Source organism: Microcebus murinus, chromosome 16, assembly GCF_040939455.1.
Source record: "Microcebus murinus isolate Inina chromosome 16, M.murinus_Inina_mat1.0, whole genome shotgun sequence".
NCBI lineage: Eukaryota > Metazoa > Chordata > Mammalia > Primates > Cheirogaleidae > Microcebus > Microcebus murinus.
This window is the reverse complement of record NC_134119.1, coordinates 34,724,622-34,749,737: the sequence shown is the minus strand read 5'-3', so window position 1 is coordinate 34,749,737 and position 25,116 is coordinate 34,724,622. Positions and strand designations below refer to the sequence as shown.

The 25,116-nt window shown below is 50.3% G+C and overlaps 1 protein-coding gene across 1 annotated transcript in view; it reads left to right on the top strand.

Moving 5' to 3' along the window:
• The window catches only part of TGM2 (transglutaminase 2), a 31,051-nt gene extending 22,459 nt beyond the window's left edge, over positions 1-8,592 (top strand). The window contains exons 10-13 of the mRNA XM_012755219.3: positions 1,313-1,591; positions 4,391-4,551; positions 5,591-5,727; positions 6,813-8,592. Of these exons, the coding sequence (XP_012610673.2) occupies positions 1,313-1,591; positions 4,391-4,551; positions 5,591-5,727; positions 6,813-6,963 (728 nt within the window). The 3' untranslated portion in view covers positions 6,964-8,592. The remainder of the gene's footprint in view (positions 1-1,312; positions 1,592-4,390; positions 4,552-5,590; positions 5,728-6,812) is intronic.
• Positions 8,593-25,116: the final 16,524 nt, after the last annotated feature.

Genomic DNA, 25,116 nt, shown 5'->3' with positions numbered 1-25,116 from the left:
ACATACAGCTGGGAAAAGGGGCATGAAGGGGGATGAAGAGGGGTTGAATTAAAGAGAAATGTCAGCCGGGCACGGTGGCTCACGCCTGTAATCCCAGCATTTTGGGAGGCCGAGGTGGGAGGATCGCTTGAGGCCACGAGTTCGAGACAAGCATGGGCAACAGAACGTCCCCCCATCTCTAAAAATAAAACGTAAAACAATTAGCCAGGCACGATGGCACGCTCCTGTAGTCCCAGCTACTCAAGAGGCTGAGGCAGGAGGATCAGGCCTCAAGGCTGCCGTGAGCTATGATTGTGCCACTGCACTCCAGCCAGGTGACAGAGTGAGACCCTGTCTCTAGAAAAACTGCCCAAACAAACAAAAAAATCCCCCCAAAACAGATAGAAATGGGCCAAGAGAAACTTAAAGATAATGTGATGAATTCAATCAGACATAAGGATGAGATATCTTTCTGCTACTAATGTTAAATCAGTAAGAGGGAAAAGGATTTGGTTTATTTTTCAAAAAACGGATTTGAGCACATCCAACAGCCAACTCAATACAGTAGGTATTTTCCAAGCATCCGCTGTGTGCCAAGCACCGCAGGGCTCACGGAGGGGACTAGGAAATCACAGTCCCTGCCCTGGCCTGACTCCCACTGGCTCTGGGGTCACTGAGGCGTGGCTATTCTATGCCCGTGCTCTGGCTAGCAGGGATGACACAGAGAGAGAGGACGCTGTCTCTGGCCTTTGAAAGGTCTAGAGCTAATGGTTTGATAGAAGAAGAAGATATGTACTTAACAACACTGGGGGGAGGGGACTAAAAGGAGCAGAGGAGAGAGGTGCGTGGAATGTAAAGAAGGGAGCAGTCGGAGCAGGGGAGAAAAAGGATTTCAGGTAGAAGACGTCCCTGTGCAAATGCTTGGAGGTGAGAAAGTTTGCGTCGTGTTGGTGCCCGGTATGCGCCAAGTGTTGTTATAGGCATTGGGTATGACATAAAGATAAGTAAAGCACAGTCTTAGCTTTCGAGCAACAAAAAGTAAAGCAAGCAAGTAAGAACATAAACAGAAAACAGCCTGGGGAAGGAGTGATCTGAGAAGGCTTCCTGGAGGAGGAATCATTTGGGGCTGGGTCTTGAGGGATGTACAAGAGTTCACCTGTGGAAAATACAATACTATTGCCTCCTCCTGGCACTAAAGTGCAGAAAAGGGGATCCTCCGGGGCTGCTCTGAGTCACCAGCCAGCACTCTGGGAAGCCAGCTTGCCCGTCCCAGCCCCCTTCCCAGTGATCCCTGGTCCCGCTGTGCCTGAGGCTTCCTTTGCTGTCTCTGCAGGGTCCCCCGAGGAGAAGAGAGTCTTGACGAGGGCCAACCTCATGAACAAACTGGAAGAGAAGGACAAGGAGGAGATGGGGGTGGACATGCGGATCCGCGTGAACCAGAGGATGAACATGGGCAGCGACTTTGACGTGTTCGCCCACATCGCCAACAACACCTCCAAGACCCACAGCTGCCGCCTCCGGCTCCGAGCCCGCGCCGTCAGCTACAACGGGGTCATGGGGCCCGAGTGTGCCACCAAGGACCTGCTCAACCTCACCCTGAAGCCCTTCTCGGGTGAGGCCCTGTGTCCCCGGAGCACTTGCTGGCGACGTGCGTAGTGGCGCACTGAGCGCTCGGCACTTGCCGTTCTATCTCCCAGACACTTCCATGGCGCTTACCTCTGCCAGGCCCTGTCCTAAGCACCTTATAAATATCAGCCCGTGTAACTCGTATACCAAAAGTGGGAGGTAGAGTCTACCATTGCCCCTGTTTTCCAGATAAAGAGATGGGGGCACAGAGAGGTTAAGTAACTTCCCCCAGGTAACACAGTTGGGAAGTGACAGGGCTGAGGTTTGAACCTGTCCTCTCAGCAGCTACAGTGTTTTGTTTCATCTCATCTTCATGTCACCCCTGACCCTCTGCTCCCTGCCCCCAGCTAATTCCTCTGTCTCCAGCCCTCTCACAGCTCGGGATCCTCTGCCCACTGCCCCTCGGGAAGCTCTCCCGTGCCTCTGGACGCTCTCAGCCGCAGGGAGAAGAGCTCCAGACCGGCGCTGGTCACAGAGCTACCTGCGGGGACAGAGGTGTTCTGCATCTGCACCGTGCCGTGCGGTGGCCACCAACTCCACGTGGCTACCGAGCTCTTGGAATGTGGCCGGTGCAACTGCAGAACTAAAGCTTAATTTATTCAACTTAAAGTTCGATAGCCACATGTGGCCAGGGCCGAGTATTGGACAGGGCAGCTCAGGTGGTGACAGCGGGGGAGAGGGTCCGGGCCTTGAGACGGGAGCGGGGAGAAGTGCTGTCCTCCCAGCCTTGGCCTTGAGCGACTCCCTGGTGCCAGGCTGGGCGGGGACCCCTGCTCGGCAGACCCCCTTCCCTGGGGAACAGCAGCACTGCGGCCCCAGGCCTGGGCGACAGAGCCTCTCCTGGAATGTGTGGCCCGAGGCGAACTGCTGGCCTGGGCCAGGCACGCCAAAGTCGCTGCCCCCGGGCCTCTGTAGAGTCCGCCCTGGCCTCCCAGACGCCATCGGGGTGCTGGAAGCGCTGTTCTGCGGCGGCTTTGGCCAAGCCTGCTGGCCTTTCTCGTCATCCTGGGGACGCGCTCCCAACAGAGGGGTCCCTCCTGCTGGGGACCCCCGCAGGGTGCAGCCTTCAGGGAGCAGGAGGGAGGGCAGGGGCCCTGCGTGCTGCCCTCTGGCTGGAAGCTGGAGCCGGCCCCCGATGTCCTGCGGGGACCCCCGGTGCCAAGCTCAACCCGAGCCCGGCTCTGTCGCCTTGAAGCCCCACACCTTGGCGGCGCTGCGCGCTGTCCCCCGCTGATAGCATCTGGGCACTTCCATGTCCTGGCGGACAGGAAGCCAGGCCCAGCACCGCGAGCGGGATCCAGCGGCCCCGCCCGGCCTCTGGCCCTGCCGCCTCTCTCTTCCCCTTCCTGCCTCCGCCCTCCAGCTCTCTGTCCTCCCTCGCCTCCAGGTGGGCCGCTGGGAATGCAGCCTGTGGCCTCAGTGACCGCCCCCAGGGCACTTTCTAGAACACATTGTCTAGGGAATGATCGAGACTGGCCACACGTGTTTCTTCCTCCCGGCCAGCGTCTGGCCCAAGGCCGAGGCCATGGTGGCTGGCCTATGAGCGGTGGCCCTCCGTGGCCCAGCCCTGGCCTGGCCTCCGCCCCCTGGAAACGTCCACAGCTGGAGCCACACACTCTGGACTCCTGGAGGACACAGTGTTTCCCTTCGCTCCCAGGGAGCCGGTCAGAGTTTCCACTCTGCACCTCCAGGCCCCGACCTAGTAATTCTCACTCCCTCTGTCCTTTTTGGCACCAAGGTTTGGTTTTCTTCCCTGGCTCACGTCATCTGATTAGGGGTTGGAGCAGGTCCGCCCTGGGAACGAAAGGCTGAAAGGCTAGGTGGGCCACCGCAGCGCGTGCCAGAGAGGGGGCGTGGCCCACAGGGGTGCACGGTCAGGGCCTGAGCCTGGGATCACACAGTGGCCCTGCACAAGCCCCTTTCTATTTACTCTCCTCCCACCTCGCCCAGACAGACCTGATGCCCTCCGGCTTCCGTATGCCTGGAAACACGGGGCTAAAACCCCGCTTCGCTGCTCTGCCCTGGGAGGGGGTGGCCCTGCCGGCTTCTTTCTCATCCCCTTGTCACCGTGTGCCTTTGCTCTGCAATGACCTCTGGTCTTAGCTCTGCCTGGCAGGTGCCAGAAGTCTTAGGGGACAGGGAGGGGGAGGTCATCTTTCCAGGCTCACACAGCCAGCCAGTGGCCAAACAGGGCCAGAGGCCAGGTCTCCCGATCCAGGCACGCGTGGGCGAGGCGTTTCTCCACCCGCATGCCGCGGGCTGCGAGACCACCAGTCCCAGGGGGAGCGAAGGGCTCACGCCCACGAGAGGCGCTCGGCAGCGAGTGCGGATCATGCCAATGGACTTTAGATCCGTGTTGACAGTTCAAATGCCGACATGCACACGCCACCTCTGTGACCTGGGGCGATGTCTGTGACCTGGGGCGATGTCATTTCACCTGCCCAAGCCTTAGTTTTCTCACCTGTAACTTGGGTGATGACACCTCCCTGACCCTTGCTCAGCTGATGGGCGCCTTCGTTACACAGATGTGAACTTGAGGTCCCGGGAGGTGGAGTGGCTTGCCCCGGGTTGCCAGTGAGGAGGGCAGAGGCAGCATTAGCACCCTGACCCGTGGGAGCTCGCGCACTGCCCCCGCCAGCTGTCCTGCCCCCACTCCCAGCTCCGCCCTGTAACTCTGCAGCCAGGGCAGGCTCCGCTGCTGTCTGACCTCAAACACGTCCCTCCCTGCTCCTCGTGAGCGACGATCCAGCCATCACGAGCGCCCTCCCCTCTGCCCTGCCTACAGAGGAGGACGTTCCCTTCCGCATCCTCTACAAGAATTACGGCGACTGGCTGACGGGGTCGAACCTCATCAAGGTGCGGGGCCTCCTCGTGGACTCGAACACCAACAGCTACCTGCTGGCCGAGAGGGACCTCTACCTGGAGAATCCAGAAATTAAGATCCGGGTAAGGGGTGGGCTGGGCAAGGTGTGGGACAGGGTCCCAGGACAGCCCAGCGCTGGGGCGAGGGCAGCCCCCACCCCTGCTCACCCAGCAGCCCTGCAGCCCGGCAACCACAAGACTGTAGGTGCCGCAGGCTGCTCAAACCCTCATCAAAGAAATGCATCGTGAAGCCGAAAGGACCTGGGACTGTGGCCTCTAGGGATGAGTCCAAGCATCCCAGAGCAATAGGGTCATGGAATTAGGGATTTTAGAACCACGGATCCTTAGAATGCTAAACCGCTAAGGCTGAACCTCTCGGCACTTGGCACTGGGGGATCGGGAAGGGGCGGGGGACTGAAGGGCACGGACTGGAGTCTGCCTGCCTGGATTTGTGCCTAGGTGGCCCTGGGCACGTTACTCCGTCTCTCTGTGCCTCAGTTTACTCATCTGTAATATGGGGTTAATACTAGCACTTGAGGGTGTCGTAAGGATTAAAAACGTACCCACAGGAAACAGAACCGCAGCCAGCACATCGGAAGGGCTCAGTCGAAGCTACCTCTCCTCCTCATCGCCACTGCCAGCGCTAGAGCGGCTCACGCGGAGGAGCCACAGCGCCAGCAGCCCCGCGTGCAGCAGTTAGAGGAATGGGGCGGCAGCGGGCGGGGCGGTGAGCACGTGCCGGCCATTCTGCCACCAGCGTGCCTGTATCAGCTCAATTCGCCTTCATGAGAACCTCGTGGGTCAGGCACTTCTCTCCCGTGGAGAAACCAAGGCACAGAGAGGGTAGTAACTTCCCCAGGTCACACAGTGGGGAAGGGGCCCAAAGCAGCCTGGCCCTGAAGCCTGCGGTCTTTCCACTGCAGACTCTAGAACAAGGGAGGCGCTTTGTGCTTCCCCTGGGCCATGTGGTCTGGGCGCTGCTCCAGGAAGGACACCGGGCAGGCGTCCCCACCTGTGCCAGAGGCAGAGCTGGGCCCGGCTCTGTTCCCCAAACACCGGGCAAATACGGAGACGCCCAGCCTCGCCCCCGCCTGCTGCTGACGTCTGTCCTGTGCCCTTGCAGGTTCTGGGAGAGCCCAAGCAGAACCGCAAGCTGGTGGCTGAGGTGTCCCTGCGGAACCCGCTCACTGTGTCCCTGCTGGACTGCACCTTCACCCTGGAGGGGGCCGGCCTGCTGAACTCGCAGAAGATGATACTGCTGTGAGTGCCGCGCCCAGCCCGGGGCTGCTGGGGGGCAGGGCTGCCCTCGGGTGCCCAACCCTGGCCTGGAACCCGTCCCCCCACACCCACACCTGGGCTCACTCCCAGACTCCCTCAGGCCGGGGCCTCCCCACGTCCTTTCTCAACACCCACATGTCAGCTGCGGCCCGTGGATGCATCTTTACACACCAGGACAGTGACGCATTCAGTCGCTAAATCCGCCTCTGGACTCTCGAGTCCTCACGCAGACACAGGTGTCCACACACCAAATGTCCACACTTGTGCACATGCGCACACGCATGTGTGAGCGTGTCCTCATAGATACACATGCATACGAGCACACGCTTCTCTTTTTCACTGCAATGTAACTTACATACAGTAATGAGCACTGATCACATATGTGCCGCTCGGTGCTCACACACGTGGCCACCTAAGCATACTCACTCTTTTTTTTTTTTAAGAGATGAGGTCTCAGTCTGTTGCCTGGCTGGAGTGCAGTGGCACAATCATAGCTCACAACAGCCTCAAACTTCTGGGTTCAAGCGACCCTCCCACCCAGCCTCCCAGGTAGCTGGGACTACAGGCGCAAGCCACCACACCCAGCTAATTTTTCTATTTTTTGTAGAGACAAGGTCTTGATATGTTGCCCAGGCTGGTCTCGAACTCCTGGCCACAAGCCATCCTCCTGCCTGGGCCTCCCAAGTGCTGGGATTACAGGTGTGAGACACTGAGCCCCACCTGATACCACTGTTACCCCTAAGTGCACCATCTACTTCCACACACACAGGCATGTATGCACAAGCACACATAACACACACACACATGCATGCATGCACATGCAACATGTACACCGGCACACACACACACATGCACACACACACACATGCACACACACACACACACACTCTACAGTCCAGGAGGGCAGATTCTCCAGGCCCGCAGAGCACTGTGAGTGGGCTCCATCCTATCACTGTCAGCACTCGCTCTAAGTCCATGGAGGTTCTGCCCTGGGTCCTCCTCCGTCCTCAGCAGTCAGGCTTCCTCCCGGCCGGACGCCAACCCTCACCCTCCTCCTCTCGCCGCAGCTCGGAACCGGTGAAGCCAGGGGAGGAGATCAAGGTGAGGATGGACCTGCTGCCGCTCCAAGTGGGCCGCCGCAAGCTGGTGGTGAACTTCGAGTGCGACAAGCTGAAGGCCGTGAAGGGCTACCGGAACATCATCATCGGGCCCCGCTAAGGGACCCGGAGCCCAGCCTCAACTCAGCCTGCTGGGAGCCCCCGTCCTGATCCAATCTTTATCCCAAGCTAATGAGCAAAATTTGTCCCTTCTTGGGCCGCAGACCCCGGGGCAGGGCGGGCTGCCAGTGGGGCTCTTTGGCAGGGAATGTACTTCTGGACCTTCTTGGCCCCTGAGCCTGGTTCCCCACCAACCCCTTTGTTGTGAGGAATGTTCTGGGCCACCACCCTGGGAGCCCTGACCTTGACTGACTGGGGCTGGGTGAGAGGAGAGGGACGCACAGGTCCCTACCCAGCCCAGAGGCTGTTTGGAAGCCGCTGACGGCCACAGCACCGAGGGGCCCACTCCATGGCCCCTTGGAGCAGCCAAAACAGGGCCAGCGTGCCCGTGGGCGGGACGAGGAATTCGGCTAGATGTGTCCTGGACCCCTCCCCCTTGACTGCACCCAGGCCCCAGGGGCCCTTGGGAGAGCCAGAGCCAGGTGGGACACCCCCGGCATCCCTGGCCCAATGGTCCCCCACCCATCTCACCATTATTAGGCACCTACTGTGTGCCGGGCGCCTCCTGCACTTGCTGGTGCTCACAGGGCCGCCACCCACTTAATCGCCCACGGGAAACGGCAGGGTGGCAGGTGCTTTCTGGGTGAGGAAACCAAGGCTCGGGGACAGGAGGTCCCCCCCCACCCCAGTGGGCTCGTGGTTACTTGCAAGGCTCAGGAGCAGAGCCCGAGCCTCTGACTCTGAGTCCAGTGCTCTGGCACGTCTCAGCCTGACCTGACAACGTCACAGAGGCCATTTGGCATCTGACCACAAAAGGCCCAGTTGAGGCAAGGAGGTGGGGAGGGGATGGGGGGTTGGGGGGGTCAGAGCCCTGGGTTCGAGCTCCAGGTCTGGCCAGGCACGGCTTTCCCTCTCTGGGCCGCTGTTTCCTCACTGGACAGAGGAGTGATGGAACCGGTCGTCCCTGAGGTCCCCGCAGCTCCGCACTTCTGATGCTGTCATGTGGCCCAGCCCTGTAGATGACCACGAGGCCCACTCCCTGCTCCACAGAGCCTTAGACTCCCGGCTCAGGGTGTCTCTGAGCGTGAAACCATGACTGTGACCCCATCCTGCCCCAGCCCTGTCCCGGTCCCCCACCTGTGCCCGGCACTTCCCTTCCGATCCCAGTTCTAGGAGAGAAGAGCCCTGAATGCCACTGTACTGCCCGCGGGCCTGCCTGTCACAGCGCCTGGGCTTCACAGGAGCCTCCGCTGCCCGCGCTGGTCACTAACCAACGAGGTCCCCTCCTTGCAGGGCCCGGGCACCCCAACACAGCCCTTGCCCCTGGGTAAACTTAGCGAGCCCAAGAATTGTCACCTCTGATTTTATCTCCTGCTCTTTCCACATGGCTGGGCCTCCCTCAGGCTGGAAGGGGAGGGACTTGGGGAAACTCACGCTGATGCACTTAGAGCTTTCTGCTTTGCACAGGGAAGAATCACAAAATGAGCCGACATGTATATTTTCTGTATGAATATAGCTCTATTTCTCTACAGTTTCATAAAACCTTTTGGGTTCCAAGCAGGCAGCTGATGTGCTTCTGAACCACAAGGCGCAAACACTGAAATTAAAGAGTTTATTTTTCACATTCAAACAGAGTCTGGTCTGATCCTTTACAAGCTTTTGAGGGGGATGGATGGGTGACCTCACTCACACCTGGCCCAGCCACCTCCTGCCTAAGAGCCTTTCTTAAGCCTCAGCCCCTCCTCCAGGCTTAAACTTTCCCGGCATTCAAGGCTCTACATAGTCTGGCTCCCTCCACCAACAATCTGCATGTGGGAACTTCTGTATCCCCCAAACACCCCACTCAGTTGTCTACCTCTTAGCTTTTGCATGTGTAGGTCCCTGAGCCTGGAGTGCCCCTCCTCTTCCTCACCTGCTTGGCAAACTCCTACTCATCCTATAATGCTTAGCACGAAAGTCACCTCTTCTGTAAAGCCTTCCCTGATTTTTTTTCTCAGGCCCCCAGAGTCCTGGAATATGGACCAACTCAAACATGTGTCATGGTGAATTTTACTCCCATGCTGGCACATCTTCCCCCTTCCCCGTCCTATCTGAAATTCTCAAGGACAGGGAATCAAATATCTCCTAAATAGATGCTAGTAAATGCTGAATTGGTAAGTCGATGGGTTTCAACTCAGCCCCTACAAGAACAGCGCTATCCAATAGAAATAGAACACGAGCTACGAACGCAAGCCATTTATGTAATTCAAAAATTTTTTGGTGGCCACATTTAAAAAGAGTCAAAAGGAACAAGTGGAATCAGTTTTGACGATGTGTTTTATTTAACCCAATATGTCCCAAACATTGTTAGTTCAACATGTAATCAATATCGAAATTTTTAGGGAGCTATTTTACATTCTTATTTTCATACTGGGTCTTTGAAACGCAGCGCGCATTCTACACTGACAGCCTGCCCTAGTTTGGACCGGCTGCACTGCACGTGCTCCGTAGCCAAGGTTGCCGGCGGCCACCATCCCGGCTGGTGCAGGGCTGACTGCCACCCGGCGAGCGTGGGGACTTGGTCATGCATCATGCATCTCATTCCCCACCGACGAGGCACTCTCGAATGTCTCTTGAATGAATAGATGATGGGAGACAGGCCCCACCCTCAGGGAACTCACGTAGAAAGTCGTGACGTGCACATAAGATAAGAAAATAAAAACACGATGTCACATTTTCTGAGCGCTGAATCCTTCTGTTCCTTGAACATTTCACCCCGGTGCTGGCCAGGGTGGCTCGAATATTGTATCAATTAGTGACCAGCTGGAAAACAGAAACCACTGGGCTATTTCAGGCTACAGGGAGTTCATAAGGGAAATTGATCCCAGAGGCATCCGAAGGGTAGGAGGACCAGATCGGAGGGGGGATGACTGAGAGATCCGGAAGCAGCTGCGAAGCCCACGAGCCCTGGAGCCAGTGTAGCTGCTGGAAACTTCAGAGCCTGCAGAAGTCGGGTACGGCCAGGGCCAGAAGCAGGCAGGTCTCTCTCATCCTCCGCCTTCTACTACCCAAACAACCCTAAAAACTAAGGCATAAAGACAGGTTCAGTGAGTTGCCCAAAGTCATACAGCTGGAAAGTTGCAGAGCTGGGACTTGAACCCAGGCAGCCTGCCCTCCCCAAGTGCAGGGCCCCGGCCAGGAGAAAGCCAGATTCCCACCTGCACCCCACGTCCCTGCACGTTGCAGGGCTCCTGGGCCAAGGTCTCCCCCCAACACACACAAGCCTGGCAGCCCTCGAGAACGGGGTTCTGATTAGGTCCCTCCTCCCGTTTCTAAAAGCCTTTCTCCTCCCCAGCTGCTCTTGTTTACCTAGGATGCCTGCCAGCTCACCCCTCAGCCTCAAGCCAAGCCCAGAATAACAGAACATTGACGGAGTCCAAGGAGGAGGGGTGGAGAGTGGAGGGCCAAGCCAGAACCTCCGAGAAGCACGTTTACCTTGCGGCCGGAACTGGGTCAGCACATACTCCCTCCCTGCGACCCGCTTAGCTGGGCAGTGGCGCAGAGACACACACCCGCGAGTCCACGAGGCCCTTGTCCCCTCTCTAGAGGGACAGCCTACAGAGCCCCGCTGAAGGCAGGAGCGGCGAGGGCTGATGGCGCCCAGAGAACAGGCTGTGTCTGGCACGCGCAGCGCCACCATCAACCCCGCAGAGCGAGTGTTGAGCAAGAGCGGCCGGCAGAAAGGACTACATCAGCCCGTTCCTCTAAGGCTCACGAACAGACGGAACCGACCCAGAGTCAGAAGTTGGGCTCACGTTCCCCTTGGCGGGAGAGAAACCGGAGGCAGCAGGAGGGGACTTCGGGGGGCCGGGGTGGTTTTGATCTTCTTCATCTGGGTGCTGGGTAAACAAGCACATCGGCTTGTGGAATGTGCCAACTGTTTCCGCATCGTGGTGCTCTGTCTGTGTGTAGGGTATATCTCGATGAAAGTTAAAAAAATACAGTACTCGAAAATTTGAAAATACAGTCCAAAGCGGGCTGGGGGAAAGGGAGTCTGTATTTTGCACCCCCCTCTGCACCGGGTGCTGCCGTCATAACGAGCACGGGATGTTTTGGGGACAGGCTCAAGGGCAGGTGCTTTGGGCAACTCGACTCCAAAGACCGCTCCATTTTTTTTTCTGGGAGGTGAGGATGGCAGTGGATTGTACCTCCTAGGGATAGTGTGAGCCTGGAACAGGATGCTTCCTAGGTGGAAAAGAAGACTGTAGGGCAGTGGCTTTGTCTCATCTGCTGTGAACAGGGTGGGCACGTGCTAGGCCATCGGTGAGTACGCCGAATGAATGAATGAATGGAAAGCTATTATTATGATCCTAGCTAGTTCTCAGATCAGGCAACAGGGACCATCATCCCATTTCCTAGATGGCAAAACTAAGGCTTGTGAGATGTAAAACCGCTCACTCAAAGTCACCCAGCAAGTTGACGGCAGAGCAGGAGTTAGAATCCAAACGACTCTTCCTTTGGCACATGTTCGGGGGCGAAAAAACTCAAACCATGTTTTTCCTCTGATCTGACACCAACGCAGACAAGAAGCCTTCTGTGTCCAAACATGAGGGATTTCTCCGACCAACAAGCAAGCAATCAGTTCTGCAGCGGACACCGGCTGGGTGCTCTCTAATTCATTTCTGACACTGTCTCCCTGGAGACAGGGTCGGAACCCGCAGGTGAGGGTTCGGTCCCCAAAACTGCCTCCCTTCTTTACACATCAGTTACAAATCTGGACCTCCGAAAACTTCTGACGGACCTGCTTCAAGCTGGGGGTTCCTGTGGCCCTCTCTTTGGGTTTGATTAATTTGCTGGAGCGGCTCGCAGAACTTAGGGAAACACGATTACCGGTTTACTATAAAGAATATTACGAAGGATACAGATGCGTAGAGTGAGGTATGGGGGAAGGGATGTGGAGCTTCCATGTCCACCCCGGGTGCGCCGCCCTCTAAGAGCCTCCACTTTGTCAGCCATGTGCAAGATCTGAACCCTGTCCTTTGTGCCTTGCGTGGAGACTTCACTGGTTTTCCATGGCTGAAGCGTGCACAGCTGTGTCAAAGTAAGATTGGACCAAAAGGGTGTGAACTAACCCAGCAAAGCCTGTCTGTTCAGATTCTTCGTGGCCTCTCTGTGCAGCATTCCTTCCTCCCAGGTATGGGGCAGGACCCTCTCTGGAATGAGGGTCCTAGGACCCACATGAGAGTCCTGCCCCGGGCAGGAGAAACGAGTGCAGAAGGAGGTTAGACAGGGAGATTCTGCTTCCTGAGGCCTAAAGCACCCCGACACCATTACAAAAGACTGTAACAAGGGCTGTGGGAGTTATGAGCCAGGATCGTGTACAAAAATGTGTATTTATACACATCTCTCTCATAATATCACAGCAGCCCACAGAAAGGCCTGAAAAGTGAAGGGGAAGACTTGATCTCCAGACCTTGGACACTAGAAGTAGCAAGTACCCCTTATCCCCTAGGTCTGAGACAGAGTTACAAGGTGGGGCCCATAGAGTTAGCATGTGATCCAGCAATTCCACTTATAGGTGTATATCCCAGAGAAATGAGAACATGTATCCACGCAAAAAAAAAAAAAAGTATGCTAATGTTTATAGCAGCATTATTCATAGTAACCAAAAAGCAAAAATAACCCAAAAGTCCACGAATTAGTCATTGGATAAATAAAACACTTTGTAACCATAGGATGGAATATTATTCAGTAATAAAAGGAAGGATGTACTCATACCCAGTACAGCATGGATGAAACTTGATGAAACATGGATGAAAATATTATACTAAGTGAAAGAAGCCAGCAGCAAAAGACCACATGTTGTACGCCACGTTTAGAAGAGGCGAATGCATAGACACAGGCAGTAGATTGGGGGTTGCCTAGGCTAAGGGGATGTAGGGACGGGGGAGTTGACCACTGAAGAGTACAGGGTTTCTTTGGGGGTAATGAACATGTTCTAAATTCTTTTTTTACGAGATGGAGTCTTACTCCAGCCTGGGGTCTCACTGTTGCCCAGGCTAGAGTGCAGTAGTGTGATCATAGCTCACGGCAACCTTGAACTCCTGGGCTCAAGAGATCATTCCCACTCAGCCTCCCAAGTAGTTGGGACTACACGTGCATGCCATGATGACCAGCTAATTTTTAAATTTTTTGTAGAGTTGCAGTCTCACTGGTCTAGAACTCCTGGCCTCAAGAAATCGTCCCACCTCAGCCTCCAAAAATGCTGGGATTACAGGAGTGAGCCACCATGCTCTGCCTTTTCTTCTTCTTCTTTTTCTTCTTTTTTTTTTCCCTTTTGTTGTTGTTGCAGCCTGGTCTAAAATTGATTGCAGTAATAGACGCACAACTCTGTGCTAAGAGCCATTGAAGTGTACACTTCAAAAGAGTGAATTGCAAGAGATGTGAATTATATCTCAATAAAGCTGTTTAGAGAATAATAATGAGCAGTGGCAAGAAAGAAGCCTGAGGCACAGGATCTCGGACTGGATTCTGAGTCAGGAGGTCTACCTGCCTGTAAATCTCTTCCCTTCTCTGGGCCTCAGTTGCCCCAGCTGTCAAATGGGAACAGAGGAGCCCTGAGGGCCAGTGATTTGAGCACGCTGCCACACTTGTCATGATAGTTGTTGGTGATTATGTCTGCTCCTTGCCCACTCTGTGAAGCTGGAGGGGGGGGGCTCTGGGGTGTAGATCACGGAGATCTTTGCAGTTACCTCCAGGCTCACTAACTGCAGGCCATATTTTATCAACATCAAAAATGGCAGAAGAGCTACTTCCCCAAACCTTGCTCTCAGCTGCTGCTCTGTGTCAAGAAGGAAACCAGAGGCCCTCAGTGTCTCTCCAGGACTTCATTCCCAACCGCACCGTCCCACCTGCACGGCAGCTCCTGCCAAAGTCAGGGAAGAAATGCAAACCAGGCCAGTTGAGACGGGGATCTGCCCTCACTCGGTAAGTAACTCCATTTATGGATGGGGAAACTGAGGCCCGGGGTGTTAAGGCGTGCCCACAGTTCCAGCGCCAAGGACTGAACCTAAGCTTGCCCTCTTTCCACTCATCTTGAACCAGCCCAAGTGCCTACTCCGTGGTCAGCCTGCCGTGCTCGCTGGAAGGGCCCAGAGAGGCCCTGACACCAAGGGTGAGGCGGCCCCACCCTGGGAGTCCAGGGCAGGTGTCCCGTGTCCCACCTCTCTCTTGCTGTATGACTTTGAGTCACCCTCTCCAGGCCTGTGTCGTACTGGAGATCCCAATCTCTGCCCTGTAACGCAACCCCAAAGGAAGCAGGCCTCATACTCCGTAACGGGCTGTGGACGTGGACGCCGACAGGAGCTCTGGCCTCGAGTCCGGGAAAGGCCAGACCAGGGTGGGGGGACGCGACCAGAGCCACTTGTTTGTGGTGAGCAGGAAGGATGTGGCCGCTGATTCCGGGTCACAGGTGGACGCAGGGTGTGGGCCGTGGCTTGGAGACACCTGAGCCGATTTGAGATATGCAGAAGAGATTGACCGATTCATTCCACATTTTTTTTTTTTTTTGCCTCTGCTGTGGACCAGGTGCTGTGTTAGGCCGTGGGGGCAGGCCTGTCCTGGAGACCGTCCAAGCAGATGCCCAGTGTAAGTGAGATGTGCCGGGAAGGAAGGACTGGGGTTCGGAATAACGGGGCCATCGTGGCAAGCATAAGAGCCCAGCATCTTTCAAGGGCTTTGTAAGCATGAGCAAACTGGGTCCTCACGGCACCCTAGGAGGTGGAGCTGGCTGTACAGGTTGAGTGGCCCCTATCCAAAATGCCTGGGACCAGAAGTATTCCAAATTTTTGTTTTTGGTTTTTATTTCCCCACCAGATTTTGGAGTATTTGCATTATACTCACCAGTTTAGCATTGCTAATCTGAAAATCGGAAATCCAAAATATTCCAATGAGCCTTTCCTTTGAGTGTCATGTTGGTGCTCAAAAAGTTTAAACTCAAAAAGTTCTGAAGTTCAAAATCCAAAATATTCCAAAAAGATTTCAGAGCATCTTGGATTTTGGATTTTTGGATTAGGGATATCCAATCTGTACCATTTCCACTGTACAGATGAGGAAACTGAGGCCCAGAGAGGTTACATGACAAGCCCAAGATCACACAGCTAGGAAATGGTGGGGCCAGGATGCCAAGCTGGCGGGCTGGGTGCACAGTAATTGCTCCTAACCTCCGGCTCTGTCGTCATCTGTCACACAACGTGGACTTACAGGTTGAGAGGGTCGTAGACAAGGAGGTCAGAGAAGGCCTCTCTGGGGAAGCCGAGAACCCGAGGAGGAGGAGTCAGCCCAGGAACGGGTTGGGGTGGGCAGGGGAGTTGAGGTGAGGCCCAGGCAGAGGTGACTTCCCAGGAAGCTGATGACGCTTGTGCTTCTGGGAGAACCAGCTGCACGGGGCCCTGCACTGGGAGTCACAGGAAGCTGTGGTGTGCTCCAGCCAGGGAGGTGAGCCAGGTTGCTATCTGGGAGCGTTCGAATGTAAACATTTCTGGGAAATGGCCTCAAACACTCTCGGTAGAGAGGAATCTGAAACTTGAAAGTCTCCGGCAATTTGTTGTGATTTCTTTTCACATTCCTGATAAATATTTATTTTTGTGCCCAACTTTATAGTCATCACTTTCTTTTATATTCTTTTTCTTATAGATGGTCCCTCAAAATTAAAATTAAACCATGAAGTGATAACACAGCCTCCTCACTAGAATGACTAAAATGAAAAAGCAAAATAAATACTGTGTGTATGTATATATGCACACACCATATTTACACACACCATATACATACACACTGTGTAGATACACACACCATATATACACATTGCACATATACTCACCATATATATGCACACCATATATTTATGCCATATATATACAAGTCATATATATACACCATATATACACATTGTATATATATGCACACCATATATACATGCTGTATATACATACATGCCATATATTAATATATGCACAGCATATATATATATACACACACCATATACACATGCTATGTACACACACACCCCATATCTATATACACACAAAGTACCAGTGAAGATGTGGAACAATGGGGACATTCATACACAGCTGGGAGGAGAATGTATGCTGGTACAACCACTTTGGAAAACTATTTGCATGACGTGTATCTTCTAAAGCAGAACATTCACCTATCCCTATGAGGCAGCAGCTCCCTTCATGGATGTCTACTCAGAAATGAGTGCACGATGTGTTTACCCGAAAATAAGACCTACCCATAAAATAAGCCCTAGCAGGATTTCTAAGCAATTGCGCAATAGAGCCCTGCCCCGAAAATAAGACCTAGCGATGGGCATGGCTATGCAGCGTATCTGCACAACCCATGCATTTCCTCACAGAGCAGTAAAGAAGAGGATCGGCCCTTCTCATCTGCCCCATGAGAGCTCTATTGCTCAACATGAGAGATTGGGGCCAATGGTTCTAAAGGAAATAGAGTTACAAGAAATTCAGGATGAAATTCGGGGTTTGGAGAGTTATGATGATGTTCCAGAAGAAGACGACTTAACTATATTTGAATAAATGTAGATTGTTGTACTGTACTTTAAAAAAATGACACATACCCTGAAAATAAGCCCTAGGGTGTCTTCTTGAGGAATAATAAATATAAGACCTGTCTTATTTTTGGGGAAACACGGTAGTCCTCCAAAAGACACGTGCAAGAATGTTCAGAGCCGCTGTTTTTCAAAATATCCCAAAGCTGAAAACAACCTAAAAGTCCAACACTTGTTGAATAGATAAATGAAGTTGTGAACAGTCATTCAAAGTAATACTATAGGAACAAGAAAGAACAAACTACAGCTGCAGGCAACAACTTAGTTGAATCTTGCAAACATGTTAAGCAAAAGATACCAGACACCAGGGTACACAGTGAATGATTTTATTCATGTGAAGTTCAAAACCAGGCAAAACTAATCCACGATGTTACAAGTCAGGAGAGTGGGTACCTTTAGGGGGTAGGTAACAAGAAAGGGGAAGGGGGCGTTGTGGGGTGCTGGTAATGGTCTGAGTCTTGAGTTGGGTGTCGGTTTACATGGGCGTGGTTCAGTTTGGGAAAATTCATTGAGCCGAGGACTTACGATGTGCGCCTTTTCTGTACACAGGTTACACTTTAATGAAAATCCTTCCTCCAGTGGTGAAGCTCCAGGCCCCTCAAAATCTGGCCCAGTGATGGGTGGAGGGCAGTGAAGTCTTACATGAGACTTACTGAGAGAAACCCCAAGAGAAGAAGGCATAGAGGAGGTGGGGGTGGGTAGAGAGGAGGGTTTGGGTGAACAGCAGAAGGCTGGAATCAAATGGGGACAACCTGTGTGGGGCATTAGTGGGGAGAGGGAGATCTGGTCTCTCACTGCAGTGTCTTCTGCAGGGAGTTTTGGGTGACTCTTGCCCAGCCAGGCCTAAAGCCAAGACTGGGGGCCAGCCCTGCCCAAGCTGAGCACCCTGGCACCACCAGGCCCTGCTCCGCTTGGAGCCAGCTCTCTCTCGGCCAGCTCCCCCTTCATTCCTTTCCAGGCCGGGCCAGCCCTGCTCATGGAAACTCTGAGGGGCCGCCCCACACCCAGCTCTTGGCAGCCACCCAATCCCTCTCCACACTGACAATATGTCTCTCTCCAACTGTGACTCTGGTTTTTCTTTTTCCTCTTCTCAGTTTCATTAATCCAAGCCCTCATGAGGGCCTCTTTGAGGCACATTTCAAGCTTGATTAATGTTGCATCCTGTCTCATTGAGGCCCCTGGAGGCTCTTGTGAAGTGAGTGGTGCCAGCCCATTTTACAGATAAGGGAGGTGAGGCCCAAGAAGGTGAAATAAGTCAGGGCCAAGATCACTACCCAGTAAGGGGCAGAGCTGGATTTTAACAGTAACTACAACGACAATACTATGTACCTGCACTAAGTAGGGCTGCCAGATCATGTGCTGAGCGCAGTGCATGCCTTTGCCCACCCAGTCCTCACAGCGACCCACTAGAGGAAGCTGCAATTATTACCAGTTCCTTAAATAAAAAACTGACTATTTGGGTCCTTTCCATTTGCATAAAATTTTTAAAAATTAAAAATAATTTTAAAAACCTGGCTATTGAAGTCTTACATGTGCAGAAAGGTATACAAATCATAACAGCCAATGTGTTTCCACAAACTGAAACCTCCCATGGGACCAGCACCTAAGTTAAAAGAAGAATATAAGGTATAACACTGAAAGTGCAAGTGGTAAAAGAGAAGATTGATACACTGGACTTCATAAACCTTTAATACTTTTGCATTTCAAAGGATGCCATGAAAAAAGTGAAAAGCCAAGCCATGGGATGGGGAAAACATTTGCAAATCCTATATCTGGTAAGAGGCTAGTAACCAGAATATGCAAAGAATTCTTACAATTCAACAATAAGAAGGTAAACAACCCAATTTTAAAATGTGCAAGGGAATTGAATAGACATTTCCCTTAAAAAGATATGCAAATAGTTAATAAGCACATGAAAAGATGTTCAACATCATTAGCCATTGAGACATAAAAATCACAACCACAAAGAGATGCCACTTATACCTACAAGATGCTGAGATCAATACTACAGATAATAACAAGTGTGGGCAAGGATGTGAAAAGAACTGGAACCTTCATGGACCACTGCTGGAAATATCAAATGGTGCAGCTACTTAGGATTACAGTTTGGTAGTTCTTCAAAAGGTTAAATGTATGGCTACCATTTTTACCTATGAATTCTAATCCTAATGAATAAGAGAATAAAAAAATATGTCCACACAGAAGTTGTATGTGAATGTTCACAGTAGCCAAAACGTGGAAACAACCCAAATGTTCATCAACTGGTGAATGGGTAAGTAAAATATAGTATATTCAAGCAATGGAATATCGTTCTGCAACAAAAAAGAATAAAAGACTGATACATGCTACCACATGGATGTAACCTGAAAACATTGTCTAAATGAAAGAAGCCAGTCACAAAAGACCACAGAGTATATAGGATTCCATTTGTATGAAATGTCCAGAATAAACGAATGGAAAGTAGATTAGGATTTGCCTATGGCCACAGTGGTGGGGAGGGGTGGGAGGATAGGGAATGACTGTTCATGAGTACTTTCCTTTTGGGATGATGAAAATGTTCCAAAATTAAATTATAGCGATGATTGCACAACTCTTAAATGTACTTAAAACCACTGAATTGCATACTTTAAATGGGTGAACTTTATGAAATGTAAACTATATTTCAGTGGAGCATTTTATGATAAAAAGATGTTCCATGCCTCTATTCATATCATTTCACTACCCGAATTCCCCTACCTTCTGCCACTTCTCTGGATGTCCAAAAATAGCTGATTTCTAAGGCCTAGCTCAAATGCCATTAACAAGGATTTCCTTAATACACTCCAATCAGAAGCAATTTCTCTCTCCTCCCAACTCCCATGACAAGTGCATCATTCACTCAGATGATTTAAAAGGCACTTGTCATGTGCCTGGCATTTACTACATTGTACATGATTATTTAAGTGCCCATATAATCTCTGCTATTATAGTACAAACTTTTGGAGAGAAAAGAGTATATCTTCTTACCTTCTGTGTTTCAGAACCCAGCAATGTGATGGGCATACTGTAAGCATTTGAAAGAGGTGTGTGGAATTCATTCTAAATGTCCTTCTTCTCACATTAGCCTCCCCCTTAGGAAACAAGTCCCCAGCGGAAGGTTCCAGGCCTGATTCATCATCATTGCATCCCCTAAAGAAACAGCCTAGAACTTGGTAGAGTTTTTTCCCCCCTTAAGTAAACACAAAATGATTAAATGATGATGATAGCTTTAGTTTCCACCATGACTGTCCAGCCACAGTTTTTAATAGGAGGTGGGACTTACCTCCAGATTTGGAGGATGGGTCCAGGTGAGGATTAGCAATCCAGATGGTGAACAGCAAGAAGGAAGGCAGGTGACCTTGCAAATATTGATATCTTCAGGGGACAGAAACCATAAGAGGCACTAGCAGAATTAAAAGAGAACCAAACAGTGATGGTTGTACAACATTATGAATGTATTTAGTATCATCAAACTGTACACTTAAAAATGGTTATTCTGGTAAATTTTATGCTATTTATATTTTATTACAATAAAAATTGAAAATAAGTTGGTAAACTTTATGTTATTTATATTTACCACAATATAAAATTTATTTTTTAAAATAAATTTTTTTAAAAAACATGGACCCAAAAAGGACTTCGAGAAATAAAAATACATAACTGAAACATAGAACTCAATGGTTGGGTTCGATAGCAGATTAGATAGAGCTGAAGAAACAATTAGTGAAGCAGAAGATAAATATCCAGAATACAGTACAGAGAAACAGAGGTATAAAACGTAAAAAAGATGTCGGGAGATATGGAAGAGAGGCTGAGAAATTCTAACATATGTTTAATAGGAGAGTCAGAAAGAAACAAGAGAGAGAAAATGGGGCAGGCACAATAACTGAAGAAATAATGACAGAAAACCTTCTAAAACCCATGAGATCAACTAATCCACAAATTCAAAAATTCCAACAAATCTCAAGGAAAATAATCATAAATCCATGTCTAGACACATGATAATAAGACAGAAAAGCATCAAAGACGAAGAGAAAAGTCTAATGAGCATCAAAGAATAAGACAAATAACTTTCAAAGCAATGACAGCATGACAAGAACTTCTATACAGCAACAATGGAAGCCAGGTGATGGCTTCCATGTGCTAAAAGAAACTAACTACCCAACTAGAATTCTATACTCATCAAAATGTACTCCAAGAATTAGGCTTAAATAAGGCATTTTCAGATTTAAAAAATAGAGCACTTTCTGCTTGCTGAACCTCATTATAGAAAATTCTAAAGGATATACTTTACATAGATGGAAGGCTTGAGAAGAGAGAAGAAATGAAGAGCAAATAAACTGACAAATACATCTGCCAGTTGAGCATTGACTATATAAAATATAATGTCTTATAGAGTTTATCTCTTTAAAAATAATTAGAATTAGAATACACAAAAACTATAGCATATATGTCAGAGTAGAGTTGCAGTGTTCTAAGGCCTGGGAAAAGAGCAACAGTACTGATTATCTTTAGACTTTGGTAAGTTAATTATTTGTATTATACTTTCAAGGTAAGAATAAAAACAGTGAATAAACCTCAAACTAGTGGAGAGGGGAAATAGAATGAAAAAATAATCTAGGCCGGGCGCAGTGGCTCACGCCTGTAATCCTAGCTCTCTGGGAGGCCGAGGCGGGCGGATTGCTCGAGTTCAGGAGTTCGAAACCAGCCTGAGCAAGAGCGAGACCCCGTCTCTACTATAAATGGAAAGAAATTAATTGGCCAACTAAAAATATATACAAAAAATTAGCCGGGCATGGTGGCGCATGCCTGTAGTCCCAGCTACTCGGGAGGCTGAGGCAGGAGGATTGCTTGAGCCCAGGAGTTTGAGGTTGCTGTGAGCTAGGCTGACGCCATGGCACTCACTCTAGCCTGGACAACAAAGCGAGACTCTGTCTCAAAAAAAAAAAAAAAAATCTAAAGTGACAAGGAAGGAGAGAGAGAGAGAGAGAAAGAGAGAGAGGAGAGAAAGAGAGAGAGCAAAAAAAGGGAGGTGAGGGGAAGAGAAGAAAGGAAGGAAGGAAGGAAGGAAGGAAGGAAGGAAGGAAGGAAGGAAGGAAGGAAGGAAGGAAGAAAGGAAGGGGATAAAGAAAAAAAGCACAAATTAAGCTGGTGGATTTATACCCATATACATTGATAATTATATTAAATATCAAAATACTAAATGCTCTAGTTAAAAGACAAAGATTAATAGCTTGAATTTGAAAACTTCAACTACATGTGCTTTATAAGAGGTATATAGGTATATATACCTCTTAAGTATATATAACTTAAGATAACTTAACATAAAGATATAAAAAAGTTAAAAGTAAAAGAATGCAATAAAATATAACCTGCAAAAGAATGGTAATATGGCTATAATAATATAAAATAAAAGAGACTTTATGATTATAAGTATTACTAGCGATAAAAACAGCACTGTATAATAATAAATGTTTCAATTTACCAGAACACGTAACTAATTTTATATACACCTAATGACCTAGTTTTAAAATGTACAAAACAAAAACTATAAGGAAAAATATACAAATCCAAATCATAATGGAAGAGTCAATATATCTTTCTCAGTATTTACCAAAAGAAGGAGACAAAAATGTCAGTATAGATAAGATGTATTTATCAAGATAGGTTGGGTTATGCTGCAGTAACAAAGAAACCCAAAGTCTTGGTGGCTTAACACAAGAAAGGTTTATTTCTCATGCACACTAGTTTCAGTGGAGTTAAGCAACTCTCAGGACAGTTCTCCTCCATGCTGTGACCCAGGGCTCTTTGAAATGATGAATAAAATTGACAAAGCCCTGAATAAAATTGGACTAGAGAAAAAGAGAAATGGCACACAAAAAATAATATTAGAAATAAAAAATGAGACATTACTACAGATGCCGCCAACATTTTAAAAAAGAGGACAATTTAAACAACTTTGATTCAATAAATTTGAAAATTTAAATGAAATGGACAACGCTATACTAGAAAGGTATAATACCAATTTTGATCAAGATAAAATAGAAAACCTATAGATAATCCTCTAACAATTAAAAAAATTAAATCAGTTGTTAAAACCCTTCCCATAAAGAAAACTTCAACCCTAGATAGCTTCACTAGTAAGTTCTATCTAATATTCAAAGAAGAAACAATGCTAATCTTTGACAATCTCTTCCAAGGAATGAAAAAGATTGAATAATCCCCAACTCATGTTATGAGGCTGACATAACCTTCATACCAAAACAGGACAAGGACATTGCAAGAAAGGAAATCGCAGGTCAATCTCACTCATACATATAAATGAAAAATCCTTAATAAAATATTAACCCCTCAAATCCACCAATATATAAAAGAGTACCGCAACTAAACTGCGTTAACTTCAGGAATACAAGGTCGATTTAACACTTGAAAAATCAATTAGGGTAATTCAATACACAAAACTGATTAAAAGACAAAAACTGCATGATCGTGTCAATAGACGCAGAAAACCATTTGATAAATGTTTAATATCCATTTAGGATTTACATACTAAAAAAACCCAGGGAATTTCATTAATTTGATAAAGATTATGTCTGCACTTATCATAACTATGGTAAAACATTGAAAACTTTTCCTTTTAAGAACAAAAACAAGGTCCATATTTGATGCCCACTACACCGGTATTGTTCGGTATTTGACTCGGCGGCGGGGACCGTGCCCGGCTCAGGGCTGTGCCCGCCCTTCTCACGCGGGCGCTGGCGCATTGCAGGTGCCCAAAGACCTACTGCATTATTGAAAGAAGCTGCCGGGGGGAAGATTTGTACTTGAGGGACAAGAACAAGAAGTCTTGTGAACAGTCAGAGATGAACCCTGTGGGAACAGGACACTCCATGAGGGAATGAGCTCCCCATCACTGGAGGAGTTCCAGCAGGGACAGGGTGGGCTGCCTCCAGGGGTGCTGGAGAAAGAACTTGGACTCCGGGTGAGAACCTGGACCTCCGCTCTCCTCACAGTTGACCCCCGGAGGCGGCCTCTCTTCTTTCCTTTGGCTCCTCTTGAAGTCAACGTAATCCCTCGGGAACTGCAAGGGCAGTGAGCCAGGATTTATGGCTCCACGGCTGTGCCTAATCTTATCGCTGTCCACACCACCTCCTCCAGGCTCTGCTTTCAGAGAAAACCCACAGCGGCTGCTCCTCCTCCCTCGCCCCGGCCCACCCGGCTTATCTTCTAGTCCCAGCTCCCCGGCAGGGCACGCGGCTCCCCGAGCGGGCTGGGCCTTGGGCGGCGGCCTCGCCACAAACATGCACTGGAGGGGGTCGCTCTGTGAGAAGCCTTCGGAGGCCTCGTGCTGCCTGATGTTTTACCCCTCCACAGCCCCGCTTTTTTCTTTTTTTGTGAGATAGGGTCTCTGTCACCCAGGCTAGCATGCAGTGGCACGATCACAGCTCACGGCAACCTCAAATTCTTGAGCTGTAGTGATCCTCCTGCCTCAGCCTCGAGAGTAGCTGGGACCACAGGCGCATGCCACCATGCCCAGCTAATTTTTCTTTTCTTTCTTTTTTTTTTTTTTTAGAGATTGGAGCCTTTCTATGTTGCCCAGGCTGGTTTCGAACTCCTGGCCTCAAGCAATCCTCCCACTTCAGCCTCCCAGAGTGCTAGGGTTACAGGTGTGAGCCACTGCGCCCGGCCTACGTTTCCCTTTTGTTAAAGCAGATTCTTCCTTGAGGACAACACCACCACCCTGAGCACTTACCACGTGCCCGTGTTGTGCTATGGGCTTTGGGTGTTTGACCACCCCGAGTCCTCCCCAATCCCCGCGAGCTAGGGACCACGGTTAGCTCCCAGGTCACGCAGTAGGTGGGGACACGGGACTGGAACATTCTCAGTTCAGACCACACGTTTCTAAGTGCAACTTGGTTTGGTTTTGCGTTGTTTTTGTGACTTCGTTTTTCAGATGCAATTTGACATGTCCCTTAATGGCGCGGCAAGAGACAGTAGGGCTGCCTTCGCTGGCGCAGGGATGGCGCCAGGAGCCCTGCCTCCTCAGCACCCCCACCTCATGCCCCGAAGCAGCTCCTCAAACCACGAAGGCATCTGGTCCATAATCTTTATCATCGCGGGGCCAAGGAGGCAGAGTGGATCACCACGCAGGCTTTGGAGTCGGACAGCCCTGTGCCTTCCAGGCATGCAACCTTGGGCCTCAGTTTTCTCAACTGCAAAATGGGGCTAATAGGCATTCCTACGTTGGCCGGGTCATCGTGAGGATTAAACAAGATGGTGACTGTGAGGGCTTGTGGCCCAGGAGGCACTCCTTAGATGCTGGCTTGGTTATTAGCCATCTGTGGGGGTGGGGTAGCCCCCCAGCACCTCCCTCTGGACTCGACACAGCACACCCAGGACCTGGGGCTGAAGAGTTGAGGTGGCCCTGACCCCCACTGGGACACAGGCTGGTCCGCTGTGCCAGCCCTACTCGCAGCTGGTGCATCCCAGGCAGATGCAGGAGGCAGAGCTGCTAATAGATCTGTC